At 43.5% G+C, this 23,949-nt stretch overlaps 1 protein-coding gene across 1 annotated transcript in view; it reads right to left on the bottom strand.

The window, feature by feature from the left end:
* Nucleotides 1-11,695: 11,695 nt before the first annotated feature.
* The window catches only part of NIPA1 (NIPA magnesium transporter 1), a 44,566-nt gene continuing 32,312 nt past the window's right edge, over nt 11,696-23,949 (bottom strand). The window contains exon 5 of the mRNA XM_053582043.1: nt 11,696-13,831. Within this exon, the coding sequence (XP_053438018.1) occupies nt 13,320-13,831 (512 nt within the window). The 3' untranslated portion in view covers nt 11,696-13,319. The remainder of the gene's footprint in view (nt 13,832-23,949) is intronic.

The following is a 23,949-nucleotide window of genomic DNA, read 5'->3' as shown; positions in this document are numbered from 1 at the left end:
GTCGCGTACGCACGCGCAATGGCGCGTGTCCAAGGCCCCGCCCCCGTGTCCTTGCCTGGGTTTTTTCCCCCCCAGGGCGACCGTCCGCCAAGCGTAGTGGGTGGGCGGGGCGCGGAAGCGGGGCGGTACCCGAGGCGGGGCTTGGGCGGGGCTTGGGCAGGGCGGAGCGTGAACCTGAGTGAGCTGGGAGTTTGGCAATTTTGTATTTCACCAAGTGCCATTTTCTGACCGAGTGGTCAACATCGGAGTTCCGTGTGGCGCTTATTTAAAATGCGAATTCCCAAGAGCAGTCAGCAAGTGAAGCTGCATTTTGTGCAGTGTCCTCGGCGAGGCCCTAGGGGGACAAGCGGGTAAGGAGCGGGTCTCAGGCGGCTAGAGAAGCAGGGACGGCGTCTTCGCCTTTGGGGGCTTTCTTCCCAGATGCCAATTGACCGAACCCTGGAAGGGATGAGAGTTTGTGGTTTAGCGACAGCCTGTCTGGAGACACTTGAAACAGATTTGTTTTTCAGGAGCTGCATAGGAAACCCACGTTAGGCTGTCCCTCCAATGGCTCCTCCTGGAATGGAGAAATTCCCTAGGATCCACTATCATGGTTTCTCCCAAGGAAGACAAAGACAGTTCATTCATAAGAAGCAGGGTAGAGGTCCCCGGTAAAAAATAAAAATTTAAAAGAAGCAGGGAAGAGTAATTTAGCTAGACTGAGTTCTGCTGATAAATCAATGATTCCTTGGTTACAGGTGTGAAAGTCCCTTGGGGATGTTGTTCCTGGTGAGACTGAACACGAAAACACTATTATATTACATTTATATCACATGGGGTGAGAATCTTTATAACATGTTTATTGAAACAAAACGCCAAATATTATTTTCCCTTCTCAGACTTTAATCCTATTGGACAATTGTGTTCTAGACTGTATACACAGCCCCTGACCACTACAGTTTTGGTCATGATACAGCTTCTAATTTGAAAGCTTTTCATCTGCTTTGAGGTTGGCAACCAGGCAACCGTGTGTCTTAGAATTGGTTCAAAGGATCTGTTACTTTCTTGGTCTCAGCAATTTATAGCTAGATGACATTGTCAGGTAAGGAATTACATTGAATGTGGAAAGATGGTTGGCAAGTTGGCCTCTCATGCTACAGTGAATTGATGAAAAATGACTCATTCTCTAGCTACCCACATATTTCCCAATGACTTTGAAGCTCCACTCCATCCCCTGAATCTGCATTGGGCTTGGAACACTACTCAGCAATAAAAAGGAATGAACTATTGATACATGCTATAACATGGCTGACTTTCAAAATAATTATGTAAGGGAAAGAAGCTAGACCAAAAAAGCAGAGTATGGGCATGGTGCCTGTAGCTCAGTGGCTAGGGCACCAGCCAGTTCTCACATCTGTCTGAGCACTTTTTGTAATTGCAGAAGTCAAATGTGCCTTGCATTATTTTGTTATCAGTATATATTGAGTATTACAATTTTAATACTTTTTTTCCTTTCTTAAAGTGTATAGACTTTTTTTGGCACTCTCCGTATAGTGACAGAAAGCAGGTAAATAGTTGCCTGAAAGTGGAGAAGACAGGGTGGATGGAGGAATTACAGTGGGTTTAAAAGGAACTCTGCAGTGATGGGTGTGTCCACTGTTTTGCTCATGGTGACATATTCAAAACTTATGAAACTATGTTTTATATATGTCCAGTTTATTGGATGTCAATTATACATAATAAATATGTTAAAATCTTTGTCATTATTACACAAGCATAGGCAAGACTCCTTATTAAAAGTCATATACTAGGGTGGCACCTGTGGCTCAAAGGAATAGGGTGCCGGCCCCATATACTGGAGGTGGTGGGTTCAAACCTGGCCCTGGCCAAAAAATGCAAAAAAAAAAAAAAAAAAAAAAGTCATATACTAGGAAATCAAATCTTTTTTTTTTTTTTTTTTTTTTTTTTTTGTGGTTTTTGGCTGGGGCTAGCTTTGAACCTGCTACCTCTGGCATATGGGACCGGCACCCTACTCTTTGAGCCACGGGCGCCGCCCCTCAAATCTTTTTTTGTATTAGGAAATTGTATAGTTTTCTTTATGTATAATTTGTTCTCCAATTACTCTGTTTTGGTTTTGATACCACCAGAGCATGAGAACACCATAGCAGATGATTGCTTTTTCTTTAACTAAACTCCTTCCCTCTGGTTAAATTTGCCTTTGGCTTCCCAAGGTGAACAGTGGTGTTCTCTGGCATTTTAAAACATTAGTACAAAGTATTATGTAAATGCTTTTCAGTTAGTAGTATAGTAGTATTTAGTTTATTCAAGGCCATTAGATGACCTACAAATGTAGTAGGGCATTTTCTTCTTCTTTTTTTTTTTTTTGCAGTTTTTTGCCAGGGCTGAGTTTGATCCCACCACTTCCAGCATATGGGGCCAGCGCCCTACTCCTTTGAGCCACAGGCACCACCTGATAGTAGGGCATTTTCTAAAACGTTTGTTGATGGAAGCAGGGGAAAACTCTGAAAAAGATGGGAATAACTCAAAGTATTTGAGTCCTAATCCTCAAAACCTTGTAACCCTGTTACTCCACATGACAAAGGGACTATGCAGAAGGATGTTGAGATGGGGAGATGATCTTGGAATGTCCATGTGGGGCCAGAATAACCACAAAGGTCCTTATAAGAGGGAGCAAGTTGTGTCAGATTCAGAGGATGCGCTATGAGGAGGAGAAAGGACAGAGCATGTGACTTTAAAGATGGAGGGAGAAGCCATGATCCCAGGCATCAAGGCAGCCTCCAGAATCTCAAAAGGTAGGGAATGGATTCTCCCCAGAGCCTCCACAAAGATGTAATCCTACAGACACTCTGATTTTAGCCCTGTAAAACCTGTGTTGCACTTCTGACCTCCAGAACTATCAGGTAATAAATCTGTGTTGATACAAGCCACAGTGTTTGTTGTAACTCATTAGAGCAGCAATAAAAACTGACACAGTGAAGAAGTATGCCAAAATTAAGGGAAGAAGATACAAAGATCCTCCAAATGTCTTTGCCAAAAATAAAGATGCAATTTTATAGATGGATGACCTAATCTGACCTTTCCTCTATCTTCTGGACCATTATTTCAGTTATTCTGTACAAACTTACTGTTTTTGTCACTACCTTGCTCACCAAAGTCTAGTTCCACTTCCAACTTTGTCTAATGTCTAAGGCTGGAATTAATCCCTCTCTTCTCTGAAATGCTAATCAATAGGTCCCTAAATATTTTCTTTCTTTTTTTTTTTTTTTGAGACAGAGTTTCATTTTCTTGCCCTCAGTAGAGTGCTGTGGAGTCATAGCTCACAGCAACCTACAACTCGTGGGCTTAAGTGATTCTTTTGCCTCAGACTCCCAAGTAGCTGGGACTACAGGCACCTGCCACAATGCCCCGCTTTTTTTTTTTTTTTTTTTTGCAGTTGTCATTGCTGTTTTAGCTGGCCAGGGCTAAAACCCGCCACCCTCTGTGTAGGAGGCTGGCACCCTAACTACTGAGCCACAGGCGCCGCCCCCCTGAATATTTTCTTGACTGTGTCTCACCTCTGCAACTAAAAGCTCTTTGAAACCACCAAAGAGTGGCTTTGGTGAGAGGCTAAAGTGATGGTGTACAAATAAGCATGGCTAGCATTGCACGTATGCCAGCAATGTCAAAGTCTATGGGTCATCAATAGGAATGTCACCAAGCAAAAGAGGAACTTGACCTAAAGGTCCTTGGAGGACAGGGACCATGCTGGATTCTATGTGTTCCTCAGAACTAGGCATAACCCTCGCATTCAAGATCCATGCATGGTGAGCAACTAGCACCAGCAACTCCATGGCAGTAACAAACTAGGGCAAGATTTTGTTGAATGACTGCAGAATTGGCATTTATACACTTCACAGCCTCAAAAATCTGTCTGCAAAGGGTTATTCACAGAAATGATGATGGTTTCATAAAATGCTTGTTCTTGATTTCTATATAAGTATACTTTCATCAAAATGTAAGGCCAGGCATGGTGGGTCCTGCCTGTAATCCTAGTATACTGGAAGGCTGAGGCAGGTAGGTCACTTGAGCTCAGGAGTTCAAGACCAGCCTGAGCAAGAGTGAAACCCCATCTCTACTAAGAACAGGAAAAAGTAGACAGGCATGGTGTCGGGCACCTATAGTCCCAGCTACTTGGGAGGCGGAGACAAGAAGATTGTTTGAGCCCAAGAGTTTAAGTTAGGTTGCTGTGAGCTATGATGATGCCACAATACTCTACCCAGGACTACACAGTAAGACTCTTTCTCAAAAAAGTGAATAGGCGGCACTTATAGCTCAAGTGGCTAGGGTGCCAGCCACATACACTGGAGCTGGCAGGTTTGAATCCAGCCTGGGCCCACCAAACAACCACAACCACAACCAAAAAATAGCCGGGCATTGTGGTGGGTGCCTGTAGTCTCAGCTATTTGGGAGGCTGAGGCAGGAGAATCACTTAAGACCAAGAGTTGGAGGTTGCTGTGAGCAGTGATGCCATGGCACTCTACCCAGGGTGACAGCTTGAGACTCTGTCTCAAAAAAAAAAAAAAAAAAAGAATAATTACTTTTGGATAGAACCTAAGAAAAAAATCATTTTACTCAAAATGTTTTTCTCATCTAATAAAATAATTTATAGGACACTAATGAAAATTAATGACAAGATTTATGATGATGCTTAATATTAAGATGCGTTAGAATTTTCAAACGTTCTATGGGCTTAAAATGTAAAATCATATATATGGCTCAAAACATGTAAAAGTTATTAAGATATCAAAACAGACTGGAGTTCTTCAACCCATCATTTCAATGGATTGAGATGGTGAACAGGATGGTGAACTCCTGCACACTTCAAGAATTTGCCTCCAAGACAAATGCAGAGGTAAACTTTTTTTTTTTGAGACAGAGTGTCAACTTGTCACCCCTTGGGTAGAGTGCCGTGGCATCATAGCTCACAGCAACCTCAGACTCTCGGGCTCATGCGATTCTCTTGCCTCAGCCTCCCAAGTAGTTGGGACTATAGGCACCTGCCACAATGCCCAGCTATTTTTAGAGATGAGGTTTCACTCTGGCTCAGGCTGGTCTCGAACCTGTGAGCTCAAGCAATCCACCCACCTCAGCCTTCCAGAGTGCTAGGATTACAGGCGTGAGCCACCACACATGCTCAGCCTAAAACATTTTCTACATTGTTATGGGGAGCTATTCATTGCCACAAAGAAAATAGGAAAAAGCTGAGAAATTAGGATGACCTGGTATCTGAGACTACACAAGCATTTTAAGTAAAGAAAAAAATCAACAGCTGTTCAGCTAGAAATAAGTTATTTTATTTTAAAACACATACATATTAATAAATATTACTGGAAAACTTAATAAATAGCCTTTTTTATTTACATAAGGCAATTACAACATGCCAGGACTACTTCTACAAAGCAAAATATAAGCAAGTCTTAGCCATTGACAAATGTATGTATGCTAATTGGAAGCTCCCAGTACATTTACAATGAACAAATTTTTATGCAACCAATCACTGACTTTTAATTTAGCCTTCTTCCTCTTTCATGATTATAATCCATATTAGAAGAAAAGAATATTACACTTTAGAAAGGCAAAGACACCCAGAATGCTACTGAAAAACAAAACCCCTTAAGTTTTTGTCAAGTGTAAAAACACTAACAGGGTGAGGGACTAATATTATATTCTGACAAATATAGGAAATAGTCTGAACTTTTAAACATGACCCTTTGGCACTATTCATTAGGGGAGCTCCTGATATTTGCCTGGTGTCAGATAGATATTAATAGTTCAATAGGTATCAATCCTCAGGGTTGAGCTGTGTGGACACAGGGAGTTGAGCATCAAACATTACAAATCCAGTGCCACAGAATCAATGTGGTTCACAGGTCATGAAATCTGCAGAACAAACACCTAGGCAGAATGCCAGCAGAGCTCACTATACCGTAAGAGTGGGATCTTTCATTGCAGTGTTATAAAGTCCATGTTTAATTTCCACTGTTTCTTTTTTTTTGTTGTTGAGATAGAGTCTCACTATGTTGCCCTCAGTAGAATGTCATGGCATCACAGCTCACAACAACCTCAAACTCCTGGGCTCAAGCAATTCTCTTGCCTCAGCCTCCCATGTAGCTGGGACTACAGGCGCCCACCACAATCCCAGGTATTTTTTGTTGCAGTTGTCGTTGTTTAGCTGGCCTGGGCCAGGTTCAAACCTGCCACCCTCGATGTATGTGGCTGGTGCTGTAAACTGTGCTACAGGCGCTGAGCCTAATCTCCATTATTTTACAATAGGATATATAAAACCTTTCCTTTAACAAAAAAAAAAAAAGGAAAATTAAAGCTTCATGGAATCATGCAAACTTCACTCCCAGCACTCCCCTGCTTTCTCAGTGTTCAGTCCTGTGCAGACTCTGTGGCCAGGGTGAGCCACTGCATCACTCCCAGAGCATCCTGAACATGGCATTGTCACCCAAGGCCACTAGAGCACTGCTGAAAGTACCAGCACAATTGACTTGGAGAACCAGCCCACTCCTTTAGAGGTAGAAAAACTGAGGCACAAAAGGTTAAGTAACTCACCTATAGGGCGGCGCCTGTGGCTCAGTCGGTAAGGCGCCGGCCCCATATACCGAGGGTGGCGGGTTCAAACCCGGCCCCTGCCAAACTGCAACCAAAAAATAGCCGGGCGTTGTGGCGGGTGCCTGTAGTCCCAGCTACTCGGGAGGCTGAGGCAAGAGAATCACTTAAGCCCAGGAGTTGGAGGTTGCTGTGAGCTGTGTGAGGCCACGGCACTCTACCGAGGGCCATAAAGTGAGACTCTGTCTCTACAAAAAAAAAAAAAAAAAAAAAGTAACTCACCTATATTTACACAATTCAGGGATAAAAATAGAGAAAAGAATAAATAAATCCTCCTTGGCTCATGCACTGGGCTCTAGACTCTACTTTTTAATTGCTTTGGGTACATTTGGAATAGATGTTTACTTACATGATCCCCGTTTCAATGACTATCAACTTTTTACTAGACAACATTTTGTGGTGTAACAAAGTTACATTTTTTTTAAAATGTATTTCTTTTGTTGTATATGAGAAATGTGTAGGGAAACAAATGAATAGCAGTAATGGGCCAAATTCTCATTTCTGTTTCTATAATTCTTGGTCTTTTCAAGTATACAATGGAGGTATAAGAATCTGGCCAGACGTGAAAAATCACCTGTAAGCTGAAGGACAGACCCTTAAAATTAATCACTGTCAACTCTCAGGTGGAAGTGAGGAATACAAAAGAATTGAGGTATTTTATATGATAAACTGTCTTGTGGTGTGACTTTTGCACAAATTAGTCTTTTCTTTCCCACTCAAGTTAACAGAATCTAGCTACAAATATGAGTAAAATATGAATGTGGACATGTCCTTAGGAGAAAAGTCAATGCTAAGAAGTTAACGATACATTTTTGGTCCCTGAGAAGGCAGAACACCAAGATTCCATCCAATCCTGCTTGATGGGGGACAGCCTCCTTGGTGTCAGATGCACTGAGAAAGTTCACTCCTTCAAACATGGAAGCTAATCCATAGTCGTGAACAGACCTCACACTGGAATGTTCTCCTAATTTCCTGCTTGGTCACAAGAAGCCTAAATCAGGATCAAGTAGGTGGCAGAGAGGAGCAGTAGGCGTGGCTCTGTGAACCATCAGCACATTCTCAAGATTCTATTCTTCTAAATTCGTTGAGTGGCTTGGAAAAGAGGTATCATCTCCCAGCAAGAATTACGCAGCAGGTGAGCGGCCTGCACTCAACATCTGCTTCCAGGACTGAACATCTGTCTGCACCTGGGAGACGTGGCATCTCCAGGGCGTGACAGAAGTCTAGGAACTGGCTTCGAGAAGTTGAGCACCGTATTAACAAAAAGCCCAGCTGTTTAGAAAGAAGGAAGATGACAGGCGACATTTGAACGGTGCTCAAATCCACAGGTGAAATTCACAGAACAAAGACCTACATATTACTACTGGGATGAACTTCTGGAAATAAGGTGGCTTGTATCAGCTTGGCTTGAAAAATAGGAATTGAAAGAATTTTTCTTATTGCTGAACAAACAGCAGCGAAGTACATTTACTTCACTAACATTCTAATATGGAAAGATGGGAAAAAGTCTGAGTAATCAGCCTAGCAAGGCTACTAGGAAAACAGATTCCTCCTGAAGTTCCCAGCAAGGTCACTGCCTTGCTCCACGAGTGTCAGGGAGCAGCCTGCCCTCCCAGTCCAGAGGGAGCAGAGAGAGCGGGCCTGCAGACCAGGAAAAAAAAAAAGTTCCAGGTGCTGGGTGGGGGTTGGAATCCTTAATTGGCCCTATACTTCATCAACAGAAGCATCTTTTCAAATGCAAAGATTCAGATGAGAAAATAAGGCATTGTCTGAGTAGGAGTGGGAAGAGATGGTCTATTTAAGTGTCTATCAAGAGTAAATCTGCCAATTGCCATCAAAAACTTTTGATTTTAAGGGCGGTGCCTGTGGCTCAAAGGAGTAGGGCACCAGCCCCATACGCCGGAGTTGGTGGGTTCAAACGCAGCCCTGGCCAAAAAAAAAAAAAAAAAAAACTTTTGATTTTAGAGAAAACTTGAAAACAAGTATACAGGAGGGTTTCGTTTTTTTTCTCAAAGAATAGTATAATAATGAAAATGTTCCATGTACATTTACTTTTGGAAAGACCAATGAGAGACCCATCCCCATTCCAAGCCCAAAGCTTTTTCTTCCTTTGCATTTCCAAATGAATTATAAAAAATGTGAATTTGTAAAATAAATGTTATTCAATCAGAAGTGAAAAGCTCTATGTTAAAGGTGAAAATTAGACCATTTGACGCTGGCCATTTCTTTTTTTTGTTTTTTGATGCTGGCCATTTCATTTGCTTTGAGGCTAGTATGACATACTTGAAAAACAATGGATGACAGAAACTTTGCTCCACTGGAAGAAAAGCTAAAGTATCTGCTGAATGAGTATAAACCTGGGAGATTCTAACTGTCCCAGGACCAGTTCTCAATACTTTGAGGTTTTTCTTTCTTACACTAAGAAAATCATAGGAAATATCATCTACCACCTCTGAGTATCAATGGTATAATTGTGGATTAAAAATATAGTAACATTCACCCACCAATGGATGCATTTAAACTGAGCTTCACATGGAAGATGTAGCAAAATAAACATGATAATTTCCACATGACGAACATACTTTCTCATTATACTTGTTTACCCACAGATATTCTTTCAGTATCTCAAACTTCTTGGGTAGGAAAGTATTTTTATGATTAAAAGTATATTGATACTTCTGCATTATATTTTTATTATTTATTTATTGAGACAGAGTCTCACTCTGGCACCCTGGGTGGAGTGCTGTGGCATTACAGCTCACGGCAACCTCAAGCTCTTGGACTCAAGCAATTGTCTTGCCTCAGTTTTTTTTTTTTTTTTTTTTTTTTTTCTTTTTCTTTTTAGTAGAGACAGGGTCTCAGTGTTGCTCAGGCTGGCCTCAAACTCCTCACTTCAAGCAATCCACCCTCCTTAGCCTCTCAGAGTGGTGGGATTACAGGCCTGAGCCACCACACCCAGCCTACATTGTATTTTTAGAAAGTTCAGTTTAGGGCGGCGCCTGTGGCTCAAGGAGTAGGGCGCCGGTCCCATATGCCGGAGGTGGCGGGTTCAAACCTAGCCCCGGCCAAAATAAAAAAAATAAAAATAAAAAAAAGAAAGTTCAGTTTAATAAATTAAGGCCTGCTTTCCTAAAAAATACTGATGATAAAAAAACAAACCTTTAAGAGCTGATAAACAGTAATGGGCTTTTGAAGCATTTATTAATTATCAGTTAATATAAGATTTTTGTTTTTTTTTTGAGACAGAGTCTCAAGCTGTCACCCTGGGTGGAGTGCTGTGACATCATAGCTCACAGCAACCTCCAACTCCTGGGCTTAAGCGGTTCTCTTGCCTCAGCCTCCTAAGTAGCTGGGACTATAGGCGTGTGCCATAATGCCCAGCAATTTTTTGTTTGCAGCCGTCATTGTTGATGGTGTCCCCGGGCTGGATTCGAACCTACCAGCTCAGGTGTATGTGGCTGGCGCCTTAGCCGCTTGAGCCATAGGTGCCGAGCCTAATATAAGCTTTTTTAAATGTTTAATAATTTTGTTGCTGCTCTTAGTTCTCAAAACACTGACAACCCTTGTACTTTTAACTTACAAAGGCATTTTTTTTTTCTCTATGTCAAACTAGTGTCATTTTATTTAGTCTCTTTGTTTAACACTTTAGGGAATTATTCTCTGAGACTTAAGCAATGGTCCTTTTTTTGCCTAGAAAAAGGCAAAACTTCTTATTAACTTTCATTGGGTATTATTATTATTGTTACTATTTTTGAGACAGAGTCTCACTTTGTCCCCCTTAGTAGAGTGCTGTGGCGTCATACCTCACAGCAACCTCAAACTCTTGGGCTTAAGTGATTCTCTTGCCTCAGCCTCCCAAGTAGCTGGGACTACAGGCGCCCGCCACAACACCCAGCTATTTTTAGAGATCGGGTCTCGCTCTGGCTCAGATTGGTCTGGAACTCCTTAGCTTTGGCAATCCACCCGCCTCAACCTCCCAGAGTTCTAGGATTACAGGCATGAGCCACTGCGCCCAGCCCTTTAATTGGGTTTTATTAAATTTCACGTTCTACTTCACCTAACCTGCTTTAGCCTGTCCCCTCTCCCCTTGGTGGTAACCCCTCCTTAGATGTACATGATACTGCAGTGAAATGTTGGTCTCACTTCATGCTGTGTTCCAATTAATACATACAGGTTACTGCCGACAGAAGAAGTATTTCTTCAAGCCAAATATTGGCATAACTGATAGATATCTTGCATTCGGGACATACAATGAGAGGTTAGGTGAGAAACTATAGAATACTCTGCCATTAAAAAAACAAACAAACGGATATGGCTAGATTAAGAGTTTTCATTTTTGTTAGAAACTGTTTTAAAAAGTAAGTATTACAATTTTTTTTTTTTGAGACAGTCTCACTCTGTCACCCTTGGTAGTGTGAAGTGGCGTTACAGCTCACAGCAACCTCCAGCTCTTGGGCTTAAGCAATTCTCTTGCCTCAGCCTCCCAAGTAGCTGGGACTACAGGTGCCTGCCACAACACCTGCTGTTTTAGTTGGCTGGGGCTGGATTCGAACCCGCCACCATCAGTATATGGGGCTTGTGCCCTACCCACTGAGCCCCAGGTGCTGCCCTACGTATTACAATTTGTAGAAACTGGCCTAAGCCTGAGTGTGTTCTTAAACTTGTCCATGTGTGACAGGCCCTCAGTGTACACACTATGAGACAGTTACTCCCTCTTTTAAGAATCCTATAAGTTGGGCGGCGCCTGTGGCTCAGTGAGTAGGGCGCCGGCCCCATATGCCGAGGGTGGCGGGTTCAAACCCAGCCCCGGTCAAACTGCAACCAAAAAAATAGCCGGGCGTTGTGGCGGGCGCCTGTAGTCCCAGCTGCTCGGGAGGCTGAGGCAAGAGAATCGCTTAAGCCCAGGAGTTAGAGGTTGCTGTGAGCCGTGTGATGCCACGGCACTCTACCCGAGGGCGGTACAGTGAGACTCTGTCTCTACAAAAAAAAAAAAAAAAAAAAAAAGGAAAGAAAAAAAAAAAAAAAAAAAAAAGAATCCTATAAGTTAAATGATTTATTCTGAATGGCAATAAATACTTGCTGAAAGACAATGTGGACATATTTGACACTGGGTATCAGTTACACAGATTGAACAGAAATAAAATGCCTTGTGCTACTTAAATCAACTGTCTTTAAATGAACAACATTTAAGCTACATGCAAAACGGGTCAGTTTGCTCCGATGGGCTTTTTTTTTTTTTTTGAGACAGAGCCTCAAGCTGTCACCCTGGGTAGAGTGCTATGGCATCATAGCTCACAGCAACCTCCAACTCTTGGGCTTAAGCGATTCTCTTTCCTCAGCCTCCCAAGTAGTTGGGACTACAGGTGCCCACCACATTGCCCAGCTATTTTTTTTTTTTTTTTGGTTGCAGCCATCATTGTTTGGTGGACCCCAGGCTGGATTCGAACCCACCAGCTCAGGTGTATGTGGCTGGCGCCTTAGCTGTTTGAGCCACAGGCACTGAGCCCCGATGGGCTTTTTGTCCTGTTTTCCTAGTGAATACATACTGTGTGACACATAATGACATTTGGGTCAAGGACAGACCACATATATGGTGGTGATCCCATAAAGATTATATCAGAGTGTTTTTGCTGTTCCTTTTCTGTGTTTAGATATGCTGAGATACAAAATTGCTTAGCAATGTGTTATAATTGCCTGCAGTATTCAGTACAATGGTCTGCTGTGTGGTTTTATAGCCTACAAATGTCAGGCTATACTATGTGGCCTAGGTGTGTAGTAGGCTACAACATCCAGGTTTGTGTTAAGTATACTCTGATGTTCACACAATGACAGAATCACGTAATGACACGTCTCTCAGAACCCACTTGTCATTAAGTGATGCATAAATGTACTATTATTTCCAATTACTTTACACATTTATAACTTAAATATTGAAATACAAAGTATCATCAAGGAAGTTGCATTATTATAATCTAAGAGAACATATACACAATAATAGTCAAGTTAAGTGAACAATTCAAATGATAAAGGCACTGAAATTGACTTGAGCTATTGAAAAGTCATCCTGCCCACAGTACACTACATCAACTCTTCTCTCTCCATATGCTGTTAAAATGTCTTGGAGTAAGTGGGTGGGAAAGTCAACTTGTTAGTAGATTAAAAACAATTCAGTATATATACTTCTTATTTAGACAACTTACTTAAATGTTAAACATGCTTAATGCAACCTAATGCAACTACGGACACATCCACTGCTATGCAGAGCCAGACATCAAGACGTTTCTTCACTTCCAAAGGCTTCTTTTAAGTAAGGATATCTGCTCTCCTGCAAAGACTAACCAGAAAGAGCCCACTTTTTTCTACTTAAATAATGTTAACATATTTTAAGAGAAAAGAGTACCCATGAAAGCTTCCAGATTAATGGAAATGAAAATGAGATTCATCTTGTCAGAGAGAGATGGTCCCAGCCAACAGTGGGCGACTACGGACTTTGGAGGGCTGAGCCCTGCTCTCCCATCCACCGGCCCGGCCACCCATTATACAGGCAACTCTAACATAAGCAATTGAAGGCTTCTTCCACTTCACATCCAGCCAGGAGCAGAAACCACCTCCAGTAAGGCCAGAAAACCACCTGTTCCTCAAGCTACCCAACCCCCCATTGCATCCTAGTCTGTTTTCATGTTTGATTTGTTCATCTCCCCGAGGTTGAAATTGAACTCTTTGAACACCTGTATCAGGACAATCCCCACAGACACGGTCGTGAACCCGCAGGCCATGCCCAAGAAATCCACCAGCCCTACATTGCTCCACTCTCGGAAGAGGATTGCGGAGGCCAGCAGGACCAGCGTGGTGAAAACGACGTAGTAGATGGCCCCGAACACTGAGGAGTCAAAGCACTCGAGTGCCTTGTTGATGTACCGGAACTGCACGATGATGCTGCAGCCCAGCACGGCCAGGAGCACCAGGCACAGGCACAGCGCCCTCCGGCTGGACGGGTTGTCATGCAGGATGTCTTGGGCCGCCAGCCCAATGCCCTTGGTGGAAGGCACGGTGAAACTCCCCAGCAAGGAGCAGATGCTGATATAGACCATGATGTTGGTGGGCCCGTGGGCTGGTGCAATCCAGAAGATGAGCAGCAGCAACATGAGCAGCACGACACACAGGTAGCCGACAAACACTGGGGAAGAGAGCGCAGGCTGGGCAGAGCTCTGCACCCCCACCCATCTCCCTCCCTCTGCAGAGCCCAGAGATAGAGCTCTGCACCCCCACCCACCTCCTTCCTATTGGCAGAGCCCAGGGGCAGAGCTCTGTACCCCCACCCACCTCCCTCTGCAGAGCCCAGGGGCAGAGCTCTGCACCCTCATCCACCTCCCTCCCTCTGGGTAGAGCCCAGGGGCAGAGCTCTGCATCCCCATCTGTCTCCCTCCATATCCCGACTTGTCTCCCTCCCTCTGGGCAGAGCCCAGGGACATACCACTGTACCCCCACCCCCCACTTGTCTCCCTCCCTCTGGGTAGAGCCCAGGGACATACCACTGTACCCCCACCCCCCACTTGTCTCCCTCCCTCTGGGCAGAGCCCAGGGGCAGAGCTCTGCACCCCCACCTGCCTCCCTCCCTCTGGGTAGAGCCCAGGGGCAGAGCTCTGCACCCCCACCCGCCTCCCTCCCTCTGGGCAGAGCATTTCACCTCTCTTGTCTCCCACTGGGCAGAGCCCAGGGGCAGAGCACTGCACTCCACCTGCCTCCCTCATGCTGGGGCAGAGCACATCACCCCCACCTGCCTCCCTCATGCTGGGCAGACTCCACCTGCTGGAGCAGCCACCCTCAAAGCTGGGGCAATCTCCAATACTGAGGCAGCCACCCTCAACACTGGAGCAGTCACCCTCAACCCTGGGGTAGCACCCTTAACACTAGGGCAGAGCCCAGGCAGCACTATACATCCACTTGCCACCTGCCTCTCCTGTGGCAATGGCATGCGCAGGCAGGGTCTCTAGGGCTCTGCCTTGGGTTTACCAGATCCACTTTCATCACAGAAATAATTTCCAACACTTTTCACCATCTCAACATTCACTGCTCCTATGTGTGTCTGGTGGTTCTCTCTCCTTAGTAAAACCATTTTCATACATCACAAGTCACCACAGATACTCTGAAGTTCATGAAAAAAACCTATTCACAAAATGTTTTTTTTTTTTTTTTTTTTTTTACTTTAGAACCAAATCAACAAACCTTCACTAACGTCCCTCAGGGGGCAGGGCTGCAGTGGAGGAGCCTCAAACTATGGGAATATTTGTGGCTCTGTGGTGATAGGAGAGGGGTGAGGATAGTGGGCAGAAGAATTTGCACATAGCCTCAGGCCACCACAAAATGCTCTGCTGTCCTCCTCACAGCTTCTAAACAGGTTCTTGGGGTTCTAAGTGAAAAATGTGTTTAAAGGCTCGGTGCCTGTAGCTCAGCAGCGAGGGCGCTGGCCACATACACTGGGGCTGGCAGGTTTGAACCCAGCTCAGGCCTGCTAAACAACAATGGCAACTACAACAACAACAAAAATATAGCTGGGCATTGTGGAGGGTGCCTGTAGTCCCAGCTACTTGGGTGGCTGAAGCAAGAGAATCGCTTAAAGCCAAGAGTTTGAGGCTGCTGTGAGCTGTGATACAAAAGCACTCTACTGAGGGTGACATAGTGAGACTTTGTCTCAAAAAAACAAAAAAAACAAAATGTGTTTAGGCTTGAGGCCCATAGCTCAGTGAGTAGGGCGCCAGCCACATACACCAAGGCCTGGGCCTGCTAAACAACGACAACTCCAATAAAAAAATAGCCAGGCATTGTGGCAGGTACCTGTAGTCCCAGCTACTCGGGAGGCTGAGGCAACAGAATTGCTCAAGCCCAAGAGTTTCAGTTGCTGTGAGCTGTGACATAACTGCACTCTACAGAGGGTGACAAAGTGAGACTATGTCTCAAAAAAAAATGTATTTATAATAATGAGAGCCTCGAACCTATTGTATGTATACAACAAAGTAATTTTTGCATGGATTCAACACCCACTGAATTTTTCAGAAGTGCAACTTCTATGTAAATTGAGGGAGAACTGTTCTCTCCTTGATCAGGAACTTCATAAAGAGTTACTCTCCTGGCTTGACACCTGTAGCTCAAGGGGGTAAGGTGCCAGCCACATACACCAGAGCTGGCAGGTTCGAATCCAGCCTGGGCCTGCCAAACAATGACAACTACAACCAAAAAATTGCCAGGCGTTGTGGCGGGCGTCTGTAGTCCCAGTTACTTGGGAGGCTGAGGCAAGAGAATCACTTAAGCCCAGGAGTTGGAGGTTGCTGTGAGCTGTGATGCCTCAGTACTCTACCCAGGGTGACAGCTTGAGGCTGTCTCAAAAGAATTACTGTCCTGAGGGGGTGGAGCAAGATGGTGGCTAAGTAACAGCTTCTTTGCAACAGGGCTTGGTGAGATGGGGGAGAGAAGACTCCAGGCATCTCTGGCTGGTGGGATCTGCCCAGAAATATCCCTTTGGGGACACAGGGAGATAGCGAGAGACTTCTGGACCCCAAGAGGACAAAGGCAGTGGAAAACTGGCAAGTGGTTGCACTCCTTTGGTCTGAGGCTGCCTGCAGGTATAACTATAGCAGCAGCGAGACTGCAAACAGGAAAGGCCTTACCTGGGGGCTGTTTTGATTTTTTGGACTTGGGCACTTGGTTGAACTACCTTGGGAGAACTTGGGTGAGAGTGCAGATGACTTTAAGCATTGTCTAGTTCCCCGGACTGAGCTGCTGAGCCAGAAGGGAACTAATATTGTTTGGTTATGGTTTGCACACACAGCCATTGTGGGAGAACCGCCCCTGCAGGCTCCACCCTCAGGCCCAGAGTGAGGATCAGGCTGGGAGACCTTGGGCAAGTAACCTAGTGACTGAGCAGTGTCAAAGGCGGGGACTAAGACGCGGCGGGTGGGGGTGGGAGGGGAGTGGATATTTCAGTGAGTGTTTGGCACTAGCAGGGCTGCCTTACAGCCTCGGCCCTCAGGGGCATAGAATGAGACCAGTTTTGGTGCACTGGATAAGTGGACAGCCACTTCAGGAGAGATCCCAGTGACAAGTGCTTTCCTGGAAAGCTTCTGCTTAGCCAAGGTTATCAGTTTAAAGTGTCTTTTAAGTGGGCTGAAGAGAGATTTGGGATCTAAACCCTGCGGGGTTTGAGAAATCAGCACCGGCCTCCAGTTTCCATCTCATACAGTGGTATCAGCATTGTGATTAACAGATCACCTGTTGTCCAGACAATATTCAGCAAGATATATATATTGCTTTATTTTTGGTTTTAGGTTTAATTTTTTTTATTTTTACTTTTTTAGAGAGTCTTTATTTTGTTGCCCTCAGTAGAGTGCTATGGCATCACAGATCACAGCAACCTCCAGCTCTTGGGCTTAGGTGATTCTCTGGCTTTAGCCTCCTGCATAGCTGGGAGTACAGGCACCTACCACAACACCTGGCTATTTTTTGTTGCAGTTTGGCGGGGAGGGGTTTGAACCTGCCACCCTCAGTATATGGGGCCAGTGTCCTACTCACTGAGCCACAGGCGCTGAAAGGGTTTTTATTTTTATTTCAACATTTTCCCTCTAGATTTTTCTTTTCTCCTTTCTTCATTTTTCTAGTTTAAATATAATTTTCCATTGTTGGCTTCTTTAACAATTAGAACTTCATTTTTGCTAGTGTTTCTGCCCCTATTATTTGTTTTTTTCCCCTAATTTTATCCTGCAAGGTTTTCTGTTTGTTTAATTTATAGTATTTTTGTCTTTCCTCTCTACTTGGTTGAGGTGGGGTACTGTGTCTGAACAGGCTGAGAAAGAGCTGCTAACCTCAAGGGAACTACCAAACCCAGCACCCCCATAGGTTTGGGGTTTTTAAGGATTAGGTCAATGTACCCTACTTGTACACCTATATTAATCCTATCGCCCCCTTTCTGTGCCTCTCTTCTTTTTGTCAATATTCCCTTTTACTCATCCCCCCCCTTTTTTTTTGGCTAGGGCCAGGTTTGAACCTGCCACCTCTGGTATATAGGGCTGGGGCTTCACTCCTTTGAGACACAGGTGCCGCCCCTCTCCTTTCTCTTTTTTCTTTTCTTTCTTTCTTCTTCTTTTTTTAAATCTTTTTTTCCCTTCTTACTCTTCAATCTTCTCATTCTTCTGGTCCTGTACCAAAAGGATTCATCGAAACCTTAGGCCAGAGGCAAAGTAACTTAAAGAGCAAGAGGAAGTGAAATGAAAATTAAGGCAAGGAAACATAAAAGGAAGGAAAGTCAGCAGAAAAACCTTGGCAACATGAAATGCCAGTCCAGAGCAACCCCCTCAAGAGACCGTGAGGTAGCAACCTATAAAGAAATGTTAGACATGACAGAAGGGAAATTTAAAATGCAGATGATGAAAACGATGAAGGAAATTGCTGAGAAAGTGGAAAACAACCAAAAGGAAATCCAAAAACAGAATCAAATAACAGACGAATGATATGAAGAATATAGAAAGGATATAGCAGAGCTGAAGGAACTGAAGCAGTCAATTTGAGAACTTAAAGATGCAACTGAAGTAACAACAACACATTAAACCATGCAGAAGAAGGAATCTCAGAGGTAGAGGACAAAGCTCTTGAGATAACTCAGATAGTTAAAGAGGCTGAAAAGAAGAGAGAGAAAGCAGAACATTCACTGTCAGAATTATTGGACTTTATGAAGCATTCAAACATATGAGTTATAGGTATCCCAGAAGGGAAGAAGAATGCCCCAGAGGAATGGAAGCCATAGTAGAGAATATTGTAAATAAAAATTTCCCAAATATCACCAAAGATTCTGACACAAAGAATTATCAAAGAAATATCGGGGTGGCGCCTGTGGCTCAGCGGGTAGGGCGCCGGTCCCATATGCCGGAGGTGGCGGGTTCAAATCCAGCCCCGGCCAAAAAAATCACAAAAAAAAAAAAAAAAAAGAAATATCGGACCCCAGGTCACCTCAACTCAAACAGAGCTTCTCCAAGACACATTGTGATGAACCTGTCCAAAGTCAAGAGATTTTACCAGCTGCCAGGAGTAAGCGCCAGTTGACCTACAGGGGCAAATCTATCATGATGACCGCAGATTTCTCTAATGAAACTTTTCAAGCAAGAAGACAATGGTTGTCTACCTTTAATCTACTTACACAGAACAATTTCCAGCCCAGAATTCTATATCCTGCTAAGCTAAGCTTTAAAATTGACAGAGAAATCAAATCTTTTTTTTTTTTTTTTTTTTGTAGAGACAGAGTCTCACTTTATGGCCCTCGGTAGAGTGCCGTGGCCTCATACAGCTCACAGCAACCTCCAACTCCTGGGCTTAAGCGATTCTCTTGCCTCAGCCTCCCGAGCAGCTGGGACTACAGGCGCCCGCCACAACGCCCGTCTATTTTTTGGTTGCAGTTTGGCTGGGGCCAGGTTTGAACCCGCCACCCTCGGTATATGGGGCCGGCGCCCTACCGACTGAGCCACAGGCACCGCCCGAAATCAAATCTTTTACTGATATGCAAAGACTGAGGAAATATACCACAGGATCAGCTCTATAGGAAATACTTCAACCTGTTCTACACACTGACCATAACAATGGACTAACAGCAAAGTAAGCACCAAGAAATTAAAGGATAGAACTTAGCTTCCACAATGATGCAAAAGACAAAACTAAGCAACAAACTTTCACAAAATAAGATGAACAGAACACTACCACACTTATCAATTATCCCAATAAATATTAATGGCTTGAATTCCCCACTGAGAGGCACAAATTGGCTGACTGGATGAAAAAACACAAGCCATCCATTTGCTGTCAGCAGGAAACACAGCTAGCCTCAAAAGCCAAATTAAAACTCAGAATTAAGGGTTGGAAGACAATTTTTCATGCAAACAGAATTCAGAAGAAAAGAGGAGTTGCAATCTTATTTTCAGATACATGTGGATTTAAAGCAACTAAAGTCAAAAAAGACAAAGATAGTCACTTCATATTGGTCAAGGGAAAAATACAACAAGAAGACGTTTCAATTCTAAATATTTATGCACCCAATTTAAATGCTCCCAGATTCTTGAAACAGACCTTACTCAGTCTGAGCAACATGATATCTGATAATACCATAATAAGAGGGGACTTTAACACTCTTCTTACAGAGCTGGACAGATCCTCTAAACAGAAATTAAACAAAGATATAAGAGACTTAAATGAGACCCTAGAACAACTGTGCTTGATAGATGCATATAGAACACTCCATCCCAAAGATAAAGAATATACATTCTTCTCATCACCCCATGGAACATTCTCCAAAATTGATCATATCCTAGGACACAAAAGAAACCTCAACAGAATCAAAAGAATTGAAATGTTACCTTGTATCTTCTCAGACCATAAGGCACTAAAGGTGGAACTCAACTCTAACAAAAATGTTCGACCCCACACAAAGGCATGGAAATTAAACAATCTTCTGTTGAATGACAGATGGGTGCAGGGAAAGAAATAAAACAGGAAATCATTAACTTCCTTGAGCATAACAACAATGAAGACACAAGCTACCAAAACCTGTGGGTTACTGCAAAAGCAGTTTTGAGAGGAAAATTTATCGCTTTAGATGCCTATATTCGAAAAACAGAAAGAGAGCACATCAACAAACTCACAAGCCATCTTATGGACTTGGAAAAAGAAGAACAATCTAAGCCTAAACTCAGTAGAAGAAAAGAAATATCCAAAATCAAATCGGAGATCAATGAAATTGAAAACGAAAGAATCATTCAGAAAATTAATGAAACAAGGAGTTGGTTTTTTGAAAAAATAAATAAAATAGATAAACCATAGGCCAGACTAACTAGAAATAGGAAAGTAAAATCTCTAGTAACCTCAATCAGAAATCATAAAGGGGAAATAACAATTGATCCTAAGAGATACAAGAGATCATCTCTGAATACTACCAGAAACTCTATGCCCAGAAATTTTTTTTTTTTGGCCGGGGCTGGGTTCGAACCCACCACCCTCAGCATATGGGGCCGGCACCCTACTCCTTGAGCCACAGGCACTGCCCCATATGCCCAGAAATTTGACAATGTGAAGGAAATGGATCATATTTGGAATCACACCCTCTCCCTAGACTTAGCCAGGAAGACATAGAGCTTCTGAACAGACCAATTTCAAGCACTGAGATTAAAGAAACAATAAAAAATCTTCCAACCAAAAAATTCCCTGGTCCAGATGGCTTCACACCAGAATTCTATCCAACCTTCAAGGAAGAGCTTATTCCTGTACTGCAGAAATTATTCCAAAAAATCGAGGAAGAAGGAATCTTCCCCAACACATTCTATGAAGCAAACGTCACCCTGATAGCAAAACCAGGAAAAGACCCAACCAAAAAGGAGAATTTCAGACCAATCTCACTCATGAATATAGATGCAAAAATTCTCAAAAAAATCCTAGCCAATAGATTACAGCTTATCATCAAAAAAGTCATACATCATGATCAAGTAAGTTTCATTCCAGGTATGCAAGGCTGATTTAACATACGCAAGTCCATAAATGTTATCCACCATATCAACAGAGGCAAAAATAAAGATCATATGATCCTCTCAATAGATGCAGAAAAAGCATTTGATAAAATCCAGCATCCTTTTCTAATAGAACACTGAAGAGTATAGGCCCAGGTGGCACATTTCTAAAACCGATTGAAGCTATCTATGACAAACCCACAGCTAATATTTTACAAAATGGAGTAAAACTGAAAGCTTTTCCTCTTAGAACTGGAACCAGACAAGGTTGTCCTCTGTCACCTTTACTATTCAACATAGTGCTGGAAGTTCTAGCCAATACAATTAGGCAAGACAAGGAAATAAAGGGAATCCAAATGGGAGCAGAGGAGGTCAAATTCTCCCTCTTTGCTGACGACATGATCCTATACTTAGAGAATCCCAAAGACTCAACCACAAGACTCCTGGAAATCATCAAAAAATAAAGTAGTGTCTCAGGATATAAAATCAATGTCCACAAGTCAGTTGCCTTTGTATATGCCAAGAACAGCCAAGATGAGAGGTTTTTTCTTTTGTTGTTGCCCTCGGTAGAGTGCTGTGATGTGGTGTCACAGCTCACAGCAACCTCCAATTCCTGGGCTTAGGCAATTCTCTTGCCTCAGCCTCCCAAGTAGCTGGGACTACAGGCGCCCACCACAACACTCCGCTAGTTTTTTGCAGTATGGTTGGGGCTGGGTTCGAACCCGCCACCCTTGGTGTATGGGGCTGGCACCCTACTCACTGAGCCACAGGCGTCGCCCAAGATGGGAGGTTAATTAAGGACACAATAGCCATAGGCCCAAAGAAAATGAAATACTTAGGAACAGGGCAGCTCAAAGGGTAGGACACTGGCCCCATATACCAGACCAGGTGGCGGGTTCAAACCCAGCCCCAGCCAAAAAAAAAAAAAAAAATACTTAGGAATATACCTAACAAAAGATGTCAAGGACCTCTATAAAGAAAATTATGAAACCCTAAGAAAGGAAATAGCAGAGGACATTAACAAATGGAAGAATATACCATGCTTGTGGCTGGGAAGAATCAACATTGTTAAAATGTCTATAACTTTTTTTTTTTTTTTTTGTAGAGACAGAGTCTCACTTTATGGCCCTGGGTAGAGTGCCATGGCATCACACAGCTCACAGCAACCTCCAACTCCTGGGCTTAAGTGATTCTCTTGCCTCAGCCTCCCGAGTAGCTGGGACTACAGGTGCCCGCCACAACGCCCAGCTATTTTTTGGTTGCAGTTCAGCCGGGGCCGGGTTTGAACCCGCCACCCTCGGTATATGGGGCCGGCGCCTTACCGACTGAGCCACAGGCGCCGCCCAAAATGTCTATAACTTTCCAGAGCAATTTACCGATTCAACACCATCCCTATTAAAATACCAATATCCTACTTTCAAGACTTGGAAAAAATGATTCTGCGTTTTGTATGGAACCAGAAAAAACCCCTGTATAGCTAAGGCAGTTCTTAGTAATAAAAACAAAGCCAGGGGTATAACCATACCAGATTTCAGGCTGTATTACAAGGCCATAGTGGTCAAGACAGCATGGTACTGGCACAAAAATAGAGACATAGACATTTGGAATCAAACAGAAAACCGGGAAATGAAACTAAAATTCTACAACCACCTAATCTTCGATATAACAAACAAGAGTGTCCATTGAGGGAAAGACTCCCTATTCAATAAATGGTGCTGGGAGAATTGGATGTCCACATGTAAAAGACTGAAACTGGACCCGCACCTTTCTCCACTCACAAAAATTGATTCAAGATGGATAAAGGACTTAAATTTAAGGCATGAAACAATAAAAATCCACAAAGAAAGAATAGGAAAAACACTAGAAGATATTGGCCTGGGGAAAGACTTTATGAGGAAGATTGCCATGGCAATAGCAACAACAGCAATAATAAACAAATGGGATTTAATTAAACTGAAAAGCTTCTGCACAGCCAAGGAGACAACAACCAAAGCAAATAAGACAACCTACCCAATGGGAAAGGATCTTTGCATATTTTGAATCAGACAAAAGCTTAATAACCAGGATCTATACAGAACTTCAATTAATCCACAAGGAAAAAACCAACAACCCCATAAATCAATGGGGAAGAGAGATGAATAGAATCTTCTTAAAGATGACAGATGAGGGCGGCGCCTGTGGCTCAGTTGGTAAGGCGCCGGCCCCATATACCGAGGGTGGCGGGTTCAAACCCGGCCCTGGCTGAACTGCAACCAAAAAATAGCTGGGCTTTGTGGCGGGCGCCTGTAATCCCAGCTACTTGGGAGGCTGAGGCAAGAGAATCGCTTAAGCCCAGGAGTTGGAGGTTGCTGTGAGCTGTGTGATGCCATGGCACTCTACCGAGGGCCATAAGGTGAGACTCTGTCTCTACAAAAAAAAAAGATGACAGATGAATGGCTGGCAAACATGAAAAAATGCTCATCATCCCTAATTATTAGAGAAATTCAAATTAAAACCACCCTGACCCAGCTGCTCGGGAGGCTGAGGCAAGAGAATTGCTCTAAGCCCAAGAGTTAGAGGTTGCTGTGAGCCGTGTGACGCCACGGCACTCTACCGAGGGTGGTACAGTGAGACTCTGTCTCTACGAAAAAAAAAAAAAACAAAAAAAAACCACCGTGAGATATCATCTAACTCCAGTGAGAATGGCCTATATCACAAAATCTCAGAACTGCAGATTCTGGTGAGGATGTGGAGAGAAAGGAACACTTTTACACTGCTGGTG

The sequence above is a fragment of the Nycticebus coucang genome, chromosome 2 (assembly GCF_027406575.1).
Source record: "Nycticebus coucang isolate mNycCou1 chromosome 2, mNycCou1.pri, whole genome shotgun sequence".
Classification (NCBI taxonomy): domain Eukaryota; kingdom Metazoa; phylum Chordata; class Mammalia; order Primates; family Lorisidae; genus Nycticebus; species Nycticebus coucang.
This window is presented reverse-complemented; position numbering and strand designations above follow the sequence as displayed.